Here is a 17,972-nt window from a genome sequence, read left to right on the forward strand (position 1 = left end):
ATAACGTGTTTGTAGGTATTTGGGGCAAGAATTGTTTTTTTTTTTATTTATTTATTTATATTTTTAACAAAAATCATGTGTAAGCCCGGGCTTTGTTTAATAATGGTAGCTACGCCCCTGTAAGCCATTCATAAAACATGAAATACATACGTTTCATATGCGAATGAATGACCGAACGTAGTTTAACATTGTTGTTCGTGTCGCAAAATATCATAAGCTAAATATAAAAAGAAAGTTCGCGTTCATTTCCAGGTTCCAGTTCCTACGTCCCCCGGGACGGGGAGACCATCACGTTTGAGTTTGTGCAGGGAGGCCCCCACTAATCACCCACCGTCACTGCAGAACGTCCCACGTGTAATGGAAACTCATATTGGGTCGCAAGCACTGTGTTCACGTTTCATCCGTGGATAATTGTCCTTATTATTAATCAACGCAGAAAAATGATTCACTGTGAACCGAGCGAACCGGGACAATGAGTGACCCCATGAATGGCAACCTTTCCTTATTAGCATGCTGAGGTTCATTTCTGTGGACAAGGCGCCCGACCGCGGATCCCATTCTCGAATCCCATAACGTGGCGTCTGATGACACATAGACAAAATTATTTTTGTGAATCGACCAGTGAAATTTACATCGAAAAGACACATTTCTGAATCATAATTATACATATATACATTTTATTCTTAATTGTGATTAAATCTTATTTTTCTTGCATGATGTTGACTTGAATGTTTTACATCAACATCGGACGGAACAAACAACACCCAATATCTTTACTGTTATTTCGTATAGGTACCAGAGAATGAAGACATTGCCATATTTGGTCATTGTAGAATGCAGACCTTAGGCACGAATTATCTCTTTGTGTAACGGGAAACACACAGTTCACTATTTGTTACGAGGGACGGGTGCAAAGAGAGGAACAGCCAGGTGTGCGAGAAAGGATGGAGACGGCACAGCCCAGGTAAATGGTTATCTTGTATAATTATATATTATAAGCCGTACAAATACCAAAACATTGGTCAAGCCCGTGCCAGATATCTGGAACCATCTCAAGGTAAGGTAAGCGTTTCTACAACATTGCCAAGCCGGTGCTAGATACCTGAGACCATTTCAAGGTAAGGTAAGCGTTAATACAGCATGTAATTGCGTCATGCAATAGTGTGTTTGAAGTTGAGAGTTCAAGTCTGATTTCGCTTGGAAGTTTAAACAATATTTCAGTCATATGACCGCTCTCTATTGTGAAAATGGTTCGTGACCCGGCCGGTTCCATAGAACGATAAGTCGTAGGTCGTCTATGTTGAAGTACAATTTCCTTATAGTCAGATATCTACTCCGAAGGTTTGCACCAGAGTCAAGGTCTAAGGACTGGGATCACTTAGTCACGTGCACGTGTGTGCGTGTGTACAGGTGTGTGATTGTTTTCACGAGCCAGTATAGCAGTGTAACGAATAATACTAAGCCTATAAGTTTACTTAGACTGCACGAGTCGAGACACTGGCAGGGAACGTGTAGAACTGCATGACTGCATGTTTGTGTTTACGCCCGGCCACCCCCCATCCTGGTTCCCGGGCCTCTCATTAGTTATTATGAGAGGCCCGGGAATCAGGATGGGCCACCCCCCAACCCTAAACAGGAAACGAGAAAATGCGTGTTTATGTTTCTCCTCCTACCCCAGTCTTTTCTTCAGGAAACTGGAAACGTGATATTGCTGGAATATTGCTGAAAGCGGCGTAAAACCAAACTCACTCTGTATGCGGATCTTTGTATTAGTCGCTGTAATGCTGGTTAGATAGTGATGGCACATTGAGATACAATGCTGTAGTTTTAACATGCACCACAGATACAGTATTTTGACTCCGTGTCAACCTGTCCTTGTGTTATCCCCCTCCATACCAGGGGAACAACAAGTACCACAGTCTAACGGGTTTTGAATATGACGCGGCCGGGATCGAACCCCGGCCTTTTGCCCTCTGGACAAACACTCTCTCCACTATACCACGGAGGTGTACCAACACAATAAAATCACACGAATGTTTACCTGCAAGAAACGAACCTTTGTGTGACTTGATCATGGTGCGTTCAAACTGAATTCTGGGCGGTGTGGTAGCCAAGTGGTTAATGCTTTCGCTCGTCACGCCGAAGGCCCCGGTTCGATTCCCCACATGGGCACAATGTGTGAAGACCATTTATTGTATCCCCCAACGTGATATTGCTGGAATATTGCTAAAAGCGGCGTAAAGCTAAATTCACTCACTCACTCACTCAATCAATCACAATTTTATTATGGTAACTCGTTTAAGTGGCATGAACCGGGACGTATTGCCGCTAGCCCCTATATGGAAGGTGATAACATTACCCAAGAAATAACCATAGCCTGCGGTATATCTAAACAATAGTCTTCAAAAGAGTCATATCTATAACTACACGAACAAACAAAAGATGATGAGGCGAATTTGGGTTTAACGTCGTGCTTGAGAATATTTCGCTCTTATGACGACGTGCATGCATGTGTATAGGTATGTGCGGCTGCTTGTACTAGCCCAGACTTCAGCTGGTTTCATAGTGCTGGCCCACTGAGATACCATGCCTCAGTGAAGCATGAATACCCCACTCAGACACATTATACTGACTCCGAGCCGACCAGTCCTTGTTACACCCATTAATGCCGAGCGCCAGGCAGGGACCAACAAGTACCATATTTTAACGTCTTTTGGTATGACTCGGTTGGGGATCGAACCCGCGACCTTCTGCTCTCCACCACTACACCACGGAGGCCATCAACAAACAAAAGAGATCAAACTTGACTCTATATATTTCTCGTAAGTCCGTGAATTCCAAATTAGCGTGTACGTTTATGGCCCCTGCTTGTATAAATGCTGTCCCTTCTTTAAAAGCAGTGAGGGAGTGAGTTTAGTTTTACGACGCTCTCAGCAATATTCCAGCTATATGGCGGCCTTCTGTAAATAATCAAGTCTGGACAGAACAATCCAGTGACTTTTTCAAAGCAAGTGGGCTTGACTCAATGTACGCCAGTTTTGCTGTTGTTAGTGGCATTTCGTGTGTCAATTCAACCAGTTCAGAGACTACTCCTGACGTAGGGATACGAACCTGTTGTAAAGGAGTCTGGGAACTTCATCCCGATTAGTTTCTTGCACTCGTTGCGATCGAATCCCTTGGCTCCCATTACTAAATAGACAAAACATTTACCAAAGGGAGGCAACTACTAAAATTTGTTTCCATTGCATCGAGTTGTCGTGAGAGCGCCCTGCCAGGATACCGAGACGAATTCACACGACACAGATAACAACGCTTGTTGGAAATGTATATGAAAGGTACCATGTGAAATTAACCATACATTTTGTTTCATATGTTCTTGATATGACTGTGGATGATTCGCGATTTGGAAAAGCATTAGGTCAAGATGGTTTGCTGGAAGTAAACTGAAAGGGGGATCAGTTTTGTCATGTTTCAATAGACTATCAGCTATCAGTTGACAATCACTTAATTCCACCTGTCTGGAAATCTTCAAAACATTCTGTACCGAAAACAAGAACTCACTAAACGACTTAACCAGATGCTTGGACATTGTGTGCTGGCGATTAGGTGCCGGACTCGGAGGATGTGGGTTCGAATCCCGGATGGGACTCAATCCAACAAAAGTACTAGAATCTGTACTTTACAAAGAAAGTGTAATCCCAAATATAACATATGTTACAAATGGACATTTGGTTGCTTCAAAACAAAACAAAAAATCTGAAGGGAGGAACCGGACTTTTAAACAACGCATCTTTTTTCGATACACCCAGTATGTCAAACAAACAACTTTTCAGGGGAGCAACATCTTAAACAAATTCACGCAGACAGATTTTCAAATTATGGGTCCCTAGATCAAAGTGCTTATCTTAATCTTGACTATAACTGTTGAGGGATTTATTATCCACAGCTGCTTTGTATTGTTTTGCTTACTCCAGAAAGAAAAACTCGGGGTCCAAAAAACATATTACTGGTGATATATATTTGTATTCAGAAACGTTTTACCCATAAATCAGCCGCAGAAATGTCGGAAAGTTATCGTAAATACTCCAGGTACGACGGTAAACACTTCATGAAAATTTCATGTTGTATATTTTATAAAACAGAGGTGTGCGAAGGTATTGAATGGAGAATATGGGGTTTAGCTATTCTTTGGAGATTTTGTTCAATAATCAAAATAATGTTATGATAGCCCATATTGACTTTGCCAATCTAGTTGCAAATGATGCGGTTATCTACCTGCTGATCATAATATCATGGATCATACTATCGACAGAGCTATGTTACAGTACAGGTTCGTGTCACATATGTGATTGTTAGGAGAACCTTGTCGCATGAATCAAGGCCCGTCTATGTTTAATTTGATTTTTTATATGCTCCCATTGTCTTCATTCTGAGTGGTTTACATGTATCTAAACATATACAAAATCCAGCGTATGCATTAGTGCATAATGAACATCATTCGTCAGGAATTTCTCCAGAAATGTTTCTTCATTACGAGAACACATTTGATTTATGCTTAGGTTACAATATGTTCCCGGCGACCAAGTTTCGCCGAAACGTCGTGAAACGGGGACAAAACGAAATGGACGTGAGACAATGTAGGGGAACTGAACGAGCAAACGTGACAGTCCGTGATTGCCGTGGATGCCAAGCCAGATTTTTAAACCTTTTCAAAAATTGGCCACGGCAGTCACGGTACTAATGAGAAACCTAGTTGGTCGTAGTAAAACGGGGGGAACGCAACAAAACGTGACAGCACGTAATAGGCCGTTACAAAACTTGTAAACGGTCCGTATCGGGTCCGTAGTGGGACAGGAGGCATGTGTATGCCCCGGCATCTCACGGTCCTTTCAAGTTTTGTCACGATTGTTTCACCATTGCTGCCCGTTTTGTCCCGATTCTCACGGCAAGCTAGGTTGTATGGAAGCCGGTTCGTCCCGTTCTATCACGACGTATCCATGCGTGTGGCGGTTTAAAGGGCCCGCGAGATACGCACCCCGTTTATCCCAACGGCCCATCACTGATACCGTGATAGCATAACTTAGCAAAACTTGACTTTGGAGGGCAAAAATGGCCAAAATCCCACGGCGCACTACGTTTCGGTGAAATAGGGCTGTCGTAGCCGCCACAACATAGTGTAACCCTAGCATCAATAACTACTGGTTTTAGATTTTACATTTCCCGGTTCATACTGACAGTAACTGCAGTATGATGGCTGAAGGAGCGGTGCGGTGCGGTGCGGTGCGGTGCGGTGCGGTGCGGTGAGGCTCGGTGCGGTGCGGTGCGATAAGGTGAGGTGAGGCTCGGTGCGGTGCGGTGCCGTGCCGTGAGGTGAGGTGGGGTGCGGTGCGGCGCGGTGCCGTGCAATTGACCATTTAGCAACGCATGTTAAACAGCGATTTTACTCTCTGATGATGTGATAATGTTGTGATAAGGTTTCGCACAGCACGAGACTATACCCATTCGTGATGCTGAGGGTCTAAACTGCCTCCTTGAAATAGTACAACTTTGTATGCAGCAACACCATGTCTACCACCTGTGCAGTCCTCAACAATTAATCTACATTGTTGTTCCCACACGCGCCCCCACCAGGCCACAGTTACAGTTACTTGAAACCCCAGAACACCGGATGGATTCGCATTCGATCTCTAAATCGTTGATGACACATAGAAGCCAGGTGTTAAAGGTGTGGAACACCAAAGGCCAAGAGAACAAAATTGGCGAATTGTGTAAACTACAGTGCTGATATTCATGATATCGCCACGAACTACGATACCCCTCCTTTACGTCCTCCCGCCATCGTCGCAGCCCAACTCACTCACTTACTTATAACAACATCATCCAACAAATAAAGCAAACTATCGTTGAATTCGTGTCTTGCAGGTCTCAGTCCCGTCGTGACACAGTTACTTCGCCGAATTAGTCACTATGACTGATACAGTGGGAAATTCAAATCTAGATTTTAAAAAAAAGAGGAATATATTTTCAAAATATATGTTTTGTAGGCTTTCTGCATCCATACATTTTACCGTGGGTGTTCACAACATACTTCTTTACACTATGGCCTAATGTAATCATGAACGGGTAAGACAAGTTTGTGATATTTCACGGAGTGTATATGAATACTGCATTGCTTCGCATCGAAAGACAGCTTTGACAAGGCAAGGAGGCCACACCCCATCTGTGTATACGACTGAAGCCCGGCCTTTAACCTAGCGTAACAGAAGTGACAGAAAAAATGAGACACAAGTTTGCTATAGCCATGCTTAAACGAAATAAGAAACACCCATCGTGATTGACAAACACGTCTCCTGACCAAACCAGTCCAAACCAGTCTCATCCAGTTCAGGGCACATGTCAGAACTGCAGCACGTGCATGGCGATTAATCACACTGAGAAATATGTTTTTTAGTAGGCAATATATTATATGATTAACAGATCGAAGGACCACTCGTATTTCATACATCACATGATGGATACGGCCCCTTGTCAGGTGATGATGTCAAAGCTGCATGTCTATATAAATGTCTTCAACAAGCAAAGAATGCATTGTAGCCAGACACCTGTCCGAGAAAAATGGCCACAGCTTGGTATGCTATTCTTTTGACCCTAGGCCTATGTGCATCTCTGTACGACACTACATCGACAACGACACCGGCCCAGGCAACGACGCTGGGGTAAGAATCTTCTCACAACCGCGTCATGATACGTCAGTAGTTTATACAGAAATGTGTTAAATGTATTAATGGGTGATTGTAAAGAAAAGTAGAAGTACACCGCATGTAAATTGTAAGTCCAGTGTATTTACGGCGTCCTGGTGTTTCGAGCGTTCTGTCGTCACGCTGATGACCCAAGTTTAATTCCAAGAGTGAGCCTAAGAGTTCATCGCCACTTTGAACAGTACTCATTTCCCTATGGCCCGTGAAAGCCAAATCTGGACCGAACCACCTCAATTTAGGTGTCGCTTTCGCGGGTACGGTCAAGCAACAGTGAACACTGAATTTAGCGTTCCCGGGTCTCTCAATACACAAGAAAAACAAAGAAATGTGAGTCGTCGTCTGATACCGTAGTCATGGTAGAAATTTCATAAATAAATAAATACTACTTTTTATGCTTGGTCGTGGAGTGCCAGAAAGGTTGAGGTGAGTTGGGCTTTACGTCACATGGGCATTATTCCAGCCATATAGTGACGAGAGCAAGTCTGCATTCATAAACGTTTTAAGTACAAAGTCCAAAAATATAAAACTATAGTTAATAAAACTATAGTTAATACCTATTGTTATGTTTTTTTATCTGGGCACATTCTGGATTTAATTGTAAAAAGTATTTGGATGATTTTTCACCTTGTTCAATCCATTTGGCTTTTGATCTTATAAAGGAGCCTTCAGTCTTTACTTTAATAAAAATTTCTTATTCGGATTTAGCTTCCTTAAATTTCTCCATTGGTATATCTTACTGAGTTGGCGGAAAAAGTCTTGAAGTTTCTCTAGAGAGATAAGATTCTTCTTTGTAGAACATATCACTGATATCTCTAACGGGGCGGTGGGGTAGCCTAGTGGTTAAAGCGTTGGCTCGTCACGCCGAAGACCCGGGTTCGAATCCCCACAAGGGTACAATGTGTGAAGCCCATTTCTGGTGTTCCCCGCCGTGATGTTGCTGGAATATTGCTAAAAGCGGCGTAAACCCAAACTCAGTCAGTCAGTGATATCTCTAACAGCATTGTCGATTGCGGTGGTTGGGTCACTATGACCTGCACGTGCATCTCGTATTCCTTTCACAAGTGGGGTCACGTACGTGCTGAAACTTGAAACAATTGAAACTTCATCTCAGTTAAGAGGCTCACAGATCGAGTATTGGGGTCGCGCGCTAATCTTGTGTACGGTAATCCGATGTTTTCATAGCAATTCGCGGCTCTTCTAGCACAACTTTGGTTTTCGCTTTGCCGGGAATAGGGAATATTGAAATTTCGCTTTCTCGGACCGACACCGTCTCAGGCGCTGCCCACGAGAATGGGCGTGGAACTGACGGCCTTGCGCGCCCAAGGTAGGCAACTCTGCACAGCATGATTAACGGGATTCACACATAGGAATTGTCTGATCTTAATGACGATTGCTATCAAAATATATTGAAATGAACTGCTGAAAACGCCTGGGGTGTTTCTGTATTTTGTTTTGGTTTTGTTTGTTTGGTGTGTTTTTTTATTAAGAGTGTATATAAACAAGTGTAACTATAGCGTAATTCAAAAGTTCAAACACACCTTTATGAACCTATGCACTAAAATGCACTAAGATGTTGCATATCTTTAACCAAAGGAAGTCAAGGACGAGACAATAGACCTGACTTCATTTAGATTTGAGCACTTGCATAAGATCTACATTTGACCAATGGCCAAGTCTTGGCGATAAATACACCATAGCAGAGATTAACCCTTTTTACTGACAAATGCATTAAGACATGCAAGTGAGACAAGAAATGTTTAAATAGTTTATTTTCCAGATCTAGTTACAATGTTTATGGTTATTCTATAATTGTTGCATAACGTATGTTGTATTCGCTCTTCACACCGGTTTGATAATCCACGTAGTTGCGACAGTCGAAACCGGGTTTGATCCTCCACATTGTTGCTGCAATCGACGCCTTCTTCCCGACCTGGATATGTCTGGGATAACGAAGTTACTCGGTCTTCAACCCCGACATGGGTACAACGTGTGAAGCCCATTTCTGGTGTTCCCCGCCGTGATATTGCTAGAATGATGTTGTGAGCAGCGTAAAACCATACTCACTCACTGACTCATTCATTCACTCACTCACTCACAGATAACCCGCCTTGTACATGTTAGTTATGTGGTTTTATTACAATGAATGTTTTTCAGTCCTTATCACACACCATGCGGACTGTGTGGTCGTAAGATCGACGTGACTCTGCGTGTACAGAACTTCCTTCGCAAGCCGTACTTCAGCTACACTGTCCAAATCAGACGCATGAGAAAACGACAGCTCATCTTCTTCCTCCAGAAGGCGGCAGATATGCGTGTGGAGTTCAGGTAATTGTGTATTTCAGTTAACTGTCTGGAGGTAAACTCAACACAACACAACGTTTTCTCAAAATGTTTCGATACTATTTTCAAGATGGCCTCCGCGACTGCCATATTGATAGGAACATTTGTGACTGATGTTTGAAAAAGGATTTTTTTGTAATCTTTACAGTTAGTATATTGAATTTGTGGTTTTATCCATTTTGTAATATGGTCTTCAAAAAGGGTCTTTTTCCATGAGGCCATTCACCGTTCAGTGTTCGAAAAGCCTATGGTCGAGGGTTCGAATCCCTGATACGCCACAATGATATTTTTATAGTTGTGGACCGTCCGCGAACTTGTGGGTTTCATAAGAGCAGTAAATGTCCGCATTACCTACATTCCCCACCCCTTGCTGACAAGCAGCCTAAAACACAAACTCCCTCACTCACTCTGCAGGTTCAGCGCGTCATACGGACAGTGGGGCTACTTCATTGACACCATGAATGGCCTGGAGACCAACTATGACAAGGATGAAACTTGGTGGCACATTAAAAATCAGACTATGTCTCTACCCCTAGGTAAGTTGGTGACTGTAGAGGTTCAGGCAGTGTTGCTTGCATATGTGGTGAAATTAAATTACAGGAGAAGCAATATGATGTTTTATGGAAGGACAGAGAAAGGGATTTTGTTAGGACATTAATCATCTGTTCAGCTACAGCATTAAGTGATTAATTCATTAAGTTATTAGAAAATGAGTCTCTGCCTTAATTCTAGAACTTAAATTTGTATTGCAATGAAACCACTTTCGACAAATATTGCGTTGTTGCGAAAATGTTTTACAAGTAGATGAAATAAAAACAACGAGATTGCTGCGTGACTAATTGTAAGAAACATTATTCTAACAAAAGCAAAGCAATGAGTTATCTTTGCAATTCCGTAGTGTTATCTGAATTTATTAATAGTTTTTCTCAATCCTGCAGTGGTACTATAAAACCGGAAGCTGTAAAATATGTTTTAATGGATCAACAACATATCATTTAGGGCCAACACATTTGTAAGCTTGTCCCAAATGTGTAGATCGATGCTCATGATGTTGATCACTGTGTTGTACGGCACGGACTCGATCATTTACTTGACAACAACAAACAAACATTTGTAAGCCATTCATAAAACATGAAGTACATACGTTTCATATGCGAATGAATGATCGAACGTAGTTTAACATTGTTGTTCGTGTCGCTAAATATCATAAGCTAAATATAAAAAGAAAGTTCGCGTTCATTTCCAGGTTCCAGTTCCTACATCCCCTATGACGGAGAGATCATCACGTATGAGTTTGTGCAGAGAGGCCCCCACTAATCACCCACCGTCACTGCAGAACGTCCCACGTGTAATGGAAACTCATATTGGGTCGCAAGCACTGTGTTTACGTTTCATCCGTGGATAATTGTCCTTAATATTAATCAACGCAGAAAAATGATTCACTGTGAACCGAGCGAACCGGGACAATGAGTGACCCCATGGATGGAGTGACCCCATGAGGTTCATTTCTGTGGACAAGGCGCCTGACCGCGGATCCCATGCTCGAATCCCATAACGTGGCGTCTGATGTTACATGATCACACAGACAAAATTATTTTTGTGAATCGACCAGTGAAATTTACATCGAAAAGACACATTTCTGAATCATATACATATATAAATTTTATTCTTAATTGTGATTAAATCTTATTTTCTTGCATGATGTTGACTTGAATGTTTTACATCAACATCGGACGGAACAAACAACACCCTTATATCTTTACTGTTATTTAGTAGGTACGAGAGAATGAATGAAGACATTGCCATATTTGGTCATTGTAGAATTGCAGACCTTAGGCACGAATTATCTCTTTGTGTAACGGGAAACACACAGTTCACTGGACCACCTCCGTGGTGTAGTGGTTAGAGCGTCCGCCCGGAGAGCGGAAGGTCGCGGGTTCGATCCCCGGCCGCATCATACCAAAAGACGTTAAAATATGGTACTTGTTGGATTAATGCCTGGCGCTCGGCATTAATCGGTACAACTAGGATTATAGACAGTATAATGTGTCTGAGTGGGGTATTCATGCTTCACTGCGGCATGGTATCTCAGTGGGCCAGCTTCAGTCTGGGCTAGTACAAGCAGCCGCACATACACATACACACGCATGCACGTCGTCATATGAGCGAAATATTCTCAAGCACGACGTTAAACCCAATTCCACCACCACCACAGTTCACTATTTGTTACGAGGGAGGGGTGCAAAGAGAGGAACAGCCAGGTGTGCGAGAAAGGATGGAGACGGCACAGCACGGGTAAATGATTCAATAACTTTGTCGGCTCTTGTGCACGTGCTCCGCGTACACCTGGCTGTTCCTCTCTTTGCAGTCCTCCTTGTAACAAACAGTGAACTGTGTGAAAATTTTAATGATAGTTTGTTAAACAACTTTTTATATTTAGGGCATAAATTCTGCAAAAAATAACAGAGTTGGTCTGATGTTTTGATTAGTGTTTCATTGTGTATTATATGTTTAGTAGTTTTCGAGTTAGACTGCAATTCATCGGTCCGCTTTTGAGCCAAACGGACTATACCAGATAAGGCTATCTTTATTTCTGACACTAGGGTTATCTTGTATAATTATATATTATAAGCCGTACAAATACCAAAACATTGGCAAGCCCGTGCCAGATATCTGGAACCATCTCAAGGTAAGGTAAGCGTTAATACAGCATGTAATTGCGTCATGCAATAGTGTGTTCGAAGTTGAGAGTTCAAGTCTGATTTCGCTTTGGCCAGTTTGAACAGTATTTCAGTCATATAACCGCTCTCTATTGTGAAAATGGTTCGTGACCCGGCCGGTTCCATAGAACGATAAGTCGTAGGTCGTCTATGTTGAAGTACAATTTCCTTATAGTCAGATATCTACTCCGAAGGTTTGCCCCAGAGTTAAGGTCTAAGGACTGGGATCACTTAGTGACGTGCGTGTGTACAGGTGTGTGATTGTTTTCTCGAGCCGGTATAGCAGTGTAACGAATAATACTAAGCCTATAAGTTTACTTAGACTGCACGAGTCCAGACACTGGTCGGTAACGTGTAGAACTGCATGACTGCATGTTTGTGTTTACGCCTAATCCACCCCCATACCTGGTTCCCAGGCCTCTCATTAAAAGTTATTATGAGAGGCACGGGAATCATTGAGATGTCAAGGTCTATTTACATTCAGTGTTTTAAAACCCTCAAACAGGAAACGAGAAAATGCGTGTTTATGTTTCTCCAGCCACTACCCATCCTGGTTCCCGGGCCTCTTTTCTTCAGGAAACGGGAAAATGCGTGTTGGTCTACCACAGTCTTTTCTTCAGGAAACGGGAAAGTGCGTGTTGGTCTATATGATTACTGCCCAGATAACATGAGAGTGAATGTTTATGTTATGCTTATATTCTAGGTGACATGTGAAAATGCTTGTTATGTTCATATTCTAGGTGACATGTGAAAATGCTTGTTATGTTCATATTCTAGGTGACATGTGGAAATGCTTGTTATGTTCATATTCTAGGTGACATGTGAAAATGCTTGTTATGTTCATATTCTAGGTGACATGTGAAAATGCTTGTTATGTTCATATTCTAGGTGACATGTGGAAATGCTTGTTATGTTCATATTCTAGGTGACATGTGAAAATGCTTGTTATGTTCATATTCTAGGTGACATGTGAAAATGCTTGTTATGTTCATATTCTAGGTGACATGTGAAAATGCATGCTATGCTGATATTCCAGGTAACATGTTAAAATGCATGCTATGCTGATATTCCAGGTAACATGTTAAAATGCTTGTTATGTTGATATTATAGGAAATGAAGGCATTCTTGCTGGCGCTCTTGTGTCTCTCAGTACATACTGTAGGTACGTATGGTTTAATCACGTGGATGGGCATGCAACATTCAGACAGATCAAGATTAGCGAAATGTCTAAGGGCATAAACATGATTTTAACGTTTCAAAATGCATAGAAAGATCATATAATATGTTTCCTTTCAACAGAAACGTAATGACATGATTTCGTCCGTGTCATGGAATGACAGTATCAGGTGTTGTTTATATCTTGGGGGTTTTAACAGAACTTACAATGATGGTTACATTAGATTGCATTACATTACATTATAAGCCCAAATTCATGGATGTGATTTTGAATCGCTTCTTCAGTATGTCGCCTGAGTATCACCGGTGATCACTTCTACGAGGGCAGCACACGTGTATTCCTGAGCGGTGTCAACGCTGCCTGGGTGTACCTCGGAACCGACTTCGGCAACAACCAACTCGACAACTACAGACTCTCCAAATACACCGACTACATCAAGCAGATTCACTCCAACGGAGGAAACTCCATACGTGAGTTCCTATACAGTTTCATACTCCTCATAGCATTATCCTTAAGCCGAAGTAACACTGCTAATGACAGACCGATCTCCATCACATACCAGCATATGCAGTGTCATACATCTGCATGTGAAGTCCCGTTCGCCTATAGTCATTATTTCAGTGTTCGGTGTAGAGTTTCATCAGTAATTGTGATAACATAGATATATCCAACGAGTCAAGGTCCAAAATTGGTCCCTAGTATCCCGTTCATATCGTATGAGCGGGCGATCGGTTGGTCAGGCTTTGTACCTGCCTATCATCGCAACCCGATCGCACTGATCGCCGCCCATCGCCCACGTGGGCAAGTGGGTAGAGTGGCTTCTCGGGGAGCGGAAGGTCCGTGGTTCCATGCTCTGACCGTAATGCAAAGGGCTTAAAAAGATGGTTCTAGTTGTTACCCTGTTTTGCGCACGACATTCATCGCATAAAACATGGATTCCCGTTCGCGATCCTAGCGCTTAAACGATCTGTTCACGCGTAGATTTACGACAGTCTTAGCGGGGAAGGTCGTGAGGTGGAAAGGATACCGGCTCAGTAAAGTCAGTATAACGATTTGGAATATTGTGCCCATACCTTAAACGGATGGTACATCCCAGGGCTAGCAGTATAAAACGGGTACAATCAGCCACCCACATACACACGCGCGCGCGCGCGCACGCACGCACGCACGCGTATGGTTGCCTGTTTACCTGGTCCATGTCTAAGTGGTATATACATGTAGTATGAACAGAACGGGCTGTGGCGTCAAACACCATCAAATCACTTCGTTAAAGGCATCTTCGTGCATGACAACTGCGAGACTACACCCAACATAGACTCCAACGGTATCACCCAGGGTCCAGACAAAGATGGAACGCTCATCAGTGACCTCAAGAAGGTCCTTGACGTTGCCCAAGCAAACAACGTCCTCGTCTTCTTTGCTCTCTTCAATGGAGCCCAGAAGAAGCCCGACCACTGGAAGCTCCAGGGCATCATCACCGACGACACCAAGAGACAGAAGTACATCGAGAAGGCTCTGCAGCCGATGGTGAAGGCTCTGGGCAACCACATTGCTCTGGGAGGTTGGGACATCATAAACGAACTGGAGGGGATCATTAAGATCGAAGATCATGGAGGGGACAGCTGCTTTGATACCAGCTTCTTAAAAAACAGCGGGGCGGGGTTTGCTGGGGCCACTTACAGTGCTCAGGATCTTCAAAGGTAAACACTAAACAGCATAAGAAAACACGGATTTACATGTCCTTACGTTTGCGGAATGTCTTCCCTTGGAGCTCCTTGATTTATAATGTGTTTTCACCTTGTAGCAGTGCCTTCCTTTGAAGTATGTTAGATTTGTAAGCGTGTATTTAGGTTCGGTAAGAGTTATGATTCAATGCTAACATCTTACTTGTTTGACCGTCCTGACTACGAACTTGAACATTTCACATCACTTAAATTCTTGGACATTATGGCCTGTTTTTTTAATTCCCGCATAAAGCAACCATCTCAAAACCTTTTGAGGGGTACAACTTAGCATATTTTAATCCAGCTGATGTTTTGGTAAACCAAGTACTATCATTGATTTATTAAGTGAGTGAATGCAACATTACGCTGATGTAGTTTAAGGATATCACAGCGAGGGTACCAAGACCGGGTTTTTGGAAAGACATGCCGAGAATCGAACAGTCAACGCTTTAACATAGAGGCTGTCCCACTGCCCATTCGATCTAACAGCACATTGCTAAAAGATATAACCTTCTTTTAGAATGGTTTACACGCTGCCTTCTCCTGTCCTTAAGGTTCCTGAACCACGTGGCCGACGGTATCAAGCAGGCAGACAGCAGTGCACTGATCACATCCGGGTCCTGGAACCCAATCTCCAACACAGACAAATTTGGTTCTCATAATCTTTACAAAGATAGCTGCCTCCGCAAAGCAGGTGGAAAACAACAGGTAAGATTATATTGACCCATCAAGTCAAATCTGATTTCGCTTATTCATCAATTTGGCATCAAACTGTGTTCCAGTCCCGTTGTTTCATCGGACTGTGTTATTTGAGTATGACTTTACACGCTCTGACGCTTTGTCAAGGCATGGCGTGCAGACCTGCATTGCACCATTGGTGAAAATTGGAGCCGGTGAACTCATTATTCAAGGCCACTCTCAAACAGCATTGAGTAGTTTCAACAGTGATGTGGTAGTGACCTGCTGGCATCAACCGGTGTTCATCAACCACTAGTTCGCTTGTCTAGGACTTGATTAGATTCTAGGAGCCATGAAACACAACTGATTGCGGTGTAAAACAATCTCCACTCACTCTATACGTTTCTGTTGCAGGGTGTCCTCTCCTTCTATTCAACCCACACATACGCCAAGGCAGATCAATGCCAGTGTCACTATGACAAGATTTCCCCCTTCTACGGAGCAGGAGTAGGTATTACCGTTACTCCCGTCGTCGCAATAAATATTTTTCAAAAGTAAACCTAATAAGATAGAATGTTTAGTTAGTCAATTAACGTCACTTCTTTTTCTTCCGATTGGTAGGGATCCTAAGGACAGGTACAAGTACCGCATATATGAACCGGAAGCGTTATGCCGCCATCTTGCTTTCCAAAACAGCTTCCGTTTTTGCGTTGAATCCTTTTTTCAGTTTCTATTAAATATGTATATTTGGTAGTAAGTTGTGTGGAGAGATATTTGGTAGTACGTTGTGCGGAGAGCACTGTATATATAGTCCGATGAATTTCACTTTAAACAAAAAAGTGAATCAAATAATGTGAAATTAAAATTGCGAATCCTCATAACTTTACCTTGCCAGTTGAACATTAAAATCTCAGAATTGTATTCAACTTAGGATAAAAGTTGTTTAACAAACGATCATAGTTTCAAATCGCTATTATTGGTGTGTATTACAAGGGGGTATGCACATTAAAAGAAACCCCGAGAACAAGAAGGGTTGGTTTCTACGGTAGTCTAAGTTAACGCTCATCACGGACCGCATGTGCATTTGTTTCACTATTCCAACTACTGCGCGTACCCCCTTGTAATACAAACCAATAATAGCAATTTGAAACTATGATCGTTTGTTCAACAACTTTTATCCTCAGTTGGATAAAATTCTGAGATTTAAAAGTTCAATTGGCAAGGTAAAATCATGAGGATTCGAAATCTTAATTTCACATTATGTGATTTACTTTATGTTTAAAGTGAAATTCATTGGTACGTTTTCACTGCAAACAGACTATAGTTACCGTAAATGTAAATTTATAGCCAACCATCGGTCTGCAGTAGATACACAACGCACTAACAAATCCAAGTAGTTAAAATAGAAAGAAGTAATTATCAAAGATAAAAGAACAGATTGCTCTGACATACAAGGATACTAGACTATTACTAGTCCCATACTGATACCTGCCTTTATATTGTATTCATTTTTTCCTTGATCCCATCAAGAACCGTGTTTTAAGATGGGTCCCAAACAGCATGTGCCTGTTGTAAGAGGTGGCTTAATGGACTGGTTGGTTGGTTGTCGTTTAATGCCGCACTCAGCATTATTCCAACTATATGGTGGCGGTCTGTAAATAATCGAGTCTGGGCCTGACAATCCAGCGATCAACACCATGAGCATTGATCTACGCTATTGTGATACGATGACATGTGTCAACCAAGTCAGCAAGCCTGACCACGCTATCCGGTTAGTCGCCTCTTACGACAAACATGGGTTGTTGAAGACCAATTCTAACCCGGATCTTCACGGGTTTGGCTTTATGGAGGAGATGGTTAGAATCAGACCTATTGACCTGGCTACTGCATGCCATTGTAGACATAGAACGCCATTCATAATCACTGACTTGTCTGATCCAGATTCGATTATTTACAGGCCGCTGTCAGACAGTTGAGATATTACTGAGTGAGGTTTTAAATTTAAAATAATGCAGTATTCATGTGTTGCTCCAGCATCACATGAGTGACTATGGTCTGGACAAGCCCCTTGTAATCGCCGAGTTCAGCGAGAAGAAAGGTGACGGGTGGACTACGAGCAAACAGTTTAACCACGCCTACTACAACGGATATGCGGGAGCATGGGGATGGCAGTACAAGCAGGAGGCGACGGATAATGACGAAGATACAGCCGCCGTCATCAACGCCGGCCTCAACTACATTAAGGGCAAGACGGACGCTAGCAACGGGGGAACAGTCAATTTTCAATTGTGATCGATTTGTGTTATGGTGTAAGGGATGCTAATTAAAATTATATAGTATTGACAATTAAATCTTTGTATTTTTATTGAAAATGTCATTCTGTGTTGTATGACATCGTCAACCACGTCATCCTTATCCCGTATATACAACTCTGGTATACAGAAACTCACAACCAGACATGACATAAGAACATAGTTGCTCTTGTGTCCACCACCGGGGTCAAATAAGCACTGTCCGGTACATCTTGCCCGGGGTGTATGGATCAGGCGCCACTGAGTGTTCTCCCACACGGCCT

The 17,972-nt window shown here is 42.5% G+C and overlaps 2 protein-coding genes across 2 annotated transcripts; both read left to right on the forward strand.

The window, feature by feature from the left end:
- Positions 1 to 6,615: 6,615 nt before the first annotated feature.
- LOC124286157 lies at positions 6,616 to 10,578 on the forward strand. Its single transcript, XM_046722505.1, has 4 exons — positions 6,616 to 6,716; positions 8,913 to 9,083; positions 9,513 to 9,634; positions 10,345 to 10,578. Exons 1-4 carry the CDS (start codon positions 6,616 to 6,618, stop codon positions 10,413 to 10,415), a joined length of 465 nt encoding a protein of 154 aa, XP_046578461.1. The 3' UTR covers positions 10,416 to 10,578.
- Positions 10,579 to 11,708: 1,130 nt separating this feature from the next.
- On the forward strand, positions 11,709 to 17,743 carry LOC124286135 (mannan endo-1,4-beta-mannosidase-like). Its single transcript, XM_046722477.1, has 7 exons — positions 11,709 to 11,787; positions 12,929 to 12,980; positions 13,280 to 13,465; positions 14,269 to 14,695; positions 15,274 to 15,427; positions 15,812 to 15,904; positions 17,432 to 17,743. The coding sequence occupies exons 2-7, from the start codon at positions 12,932 to 12,934 to the stop codon at positions 17,687 to 17,689; spliced, it is 1,167 nt and encodes a 388-aa protein (XP_046578433.1). The 5' UTR covers positions 11,709 to 11,787; positions 12,929 to 12,931; the 3' UTR covers positions 17,690 to 17,743.
- Positions 17,744 to 17,972: the final 229 nt, after the last annotated feature.

Source organism: Haliotis rubra, unplaced genomic scaffold (assembly GCF_003918875.1).
Source record: "Haliotis rubra isolate DU_JTF1 unplaced genomic scaffold, ASM391887v1 Scf377, whole genome shotgun sequence".
Lineage (NCBI taxonomy): Eukaryota > Metazoa > Mollusca > Gastropoda > Lepetellida > Haliotidae > Haliotis > Haliotis rubra.

Excerpts from the sequence above, each read along its gene's own strand:
- LOC124286157 (XM_046722505.1), top strand. The coding sequence starts at position 6,616 with ATGGCCACAGCTTGGTATGCTATTCTTTTGACCCTAGGCCTATGTGCA. Across the intron at positions 6,717-8,912 it reads GCCCAGGCAACGACGCTGGG|TCCTTATCACACACCATGCG; the intron begins GTAAGAATCTTC and ends AATGTTTTTCAG. Across the intron at positions 9,635-10,344 it reads GACTATGTCTCTACCCCTAG|GTTCCAGTTCCTACATCCCC; the intron begins GTAAGTTGGTGA and ends GTTCATTTCCAG.
- LOC124286135 (XM_046722477.1), top strand. The coding sequence starts at position 12,932 with ATGAAGGCATTCTTGCTGGCGCTCTTGTGTCTCTCAGTACATACTGTA. Across the intron at positions 12,981-13,279 it reads TCTCTCAGTACATACTGTAG|TATGTCGCCTGAGTATCACC; the intron begins GTACGTATGGTT and ends TCGCTTCTTCAG. Across the intron at positions 15,905-17,431 it reads CCCCCTTCTACGGAGCAGGA|CATCACATGAGTGACTATGG; the intron begins GTAGGTATTACC and ends GTGTTGCTCCAG.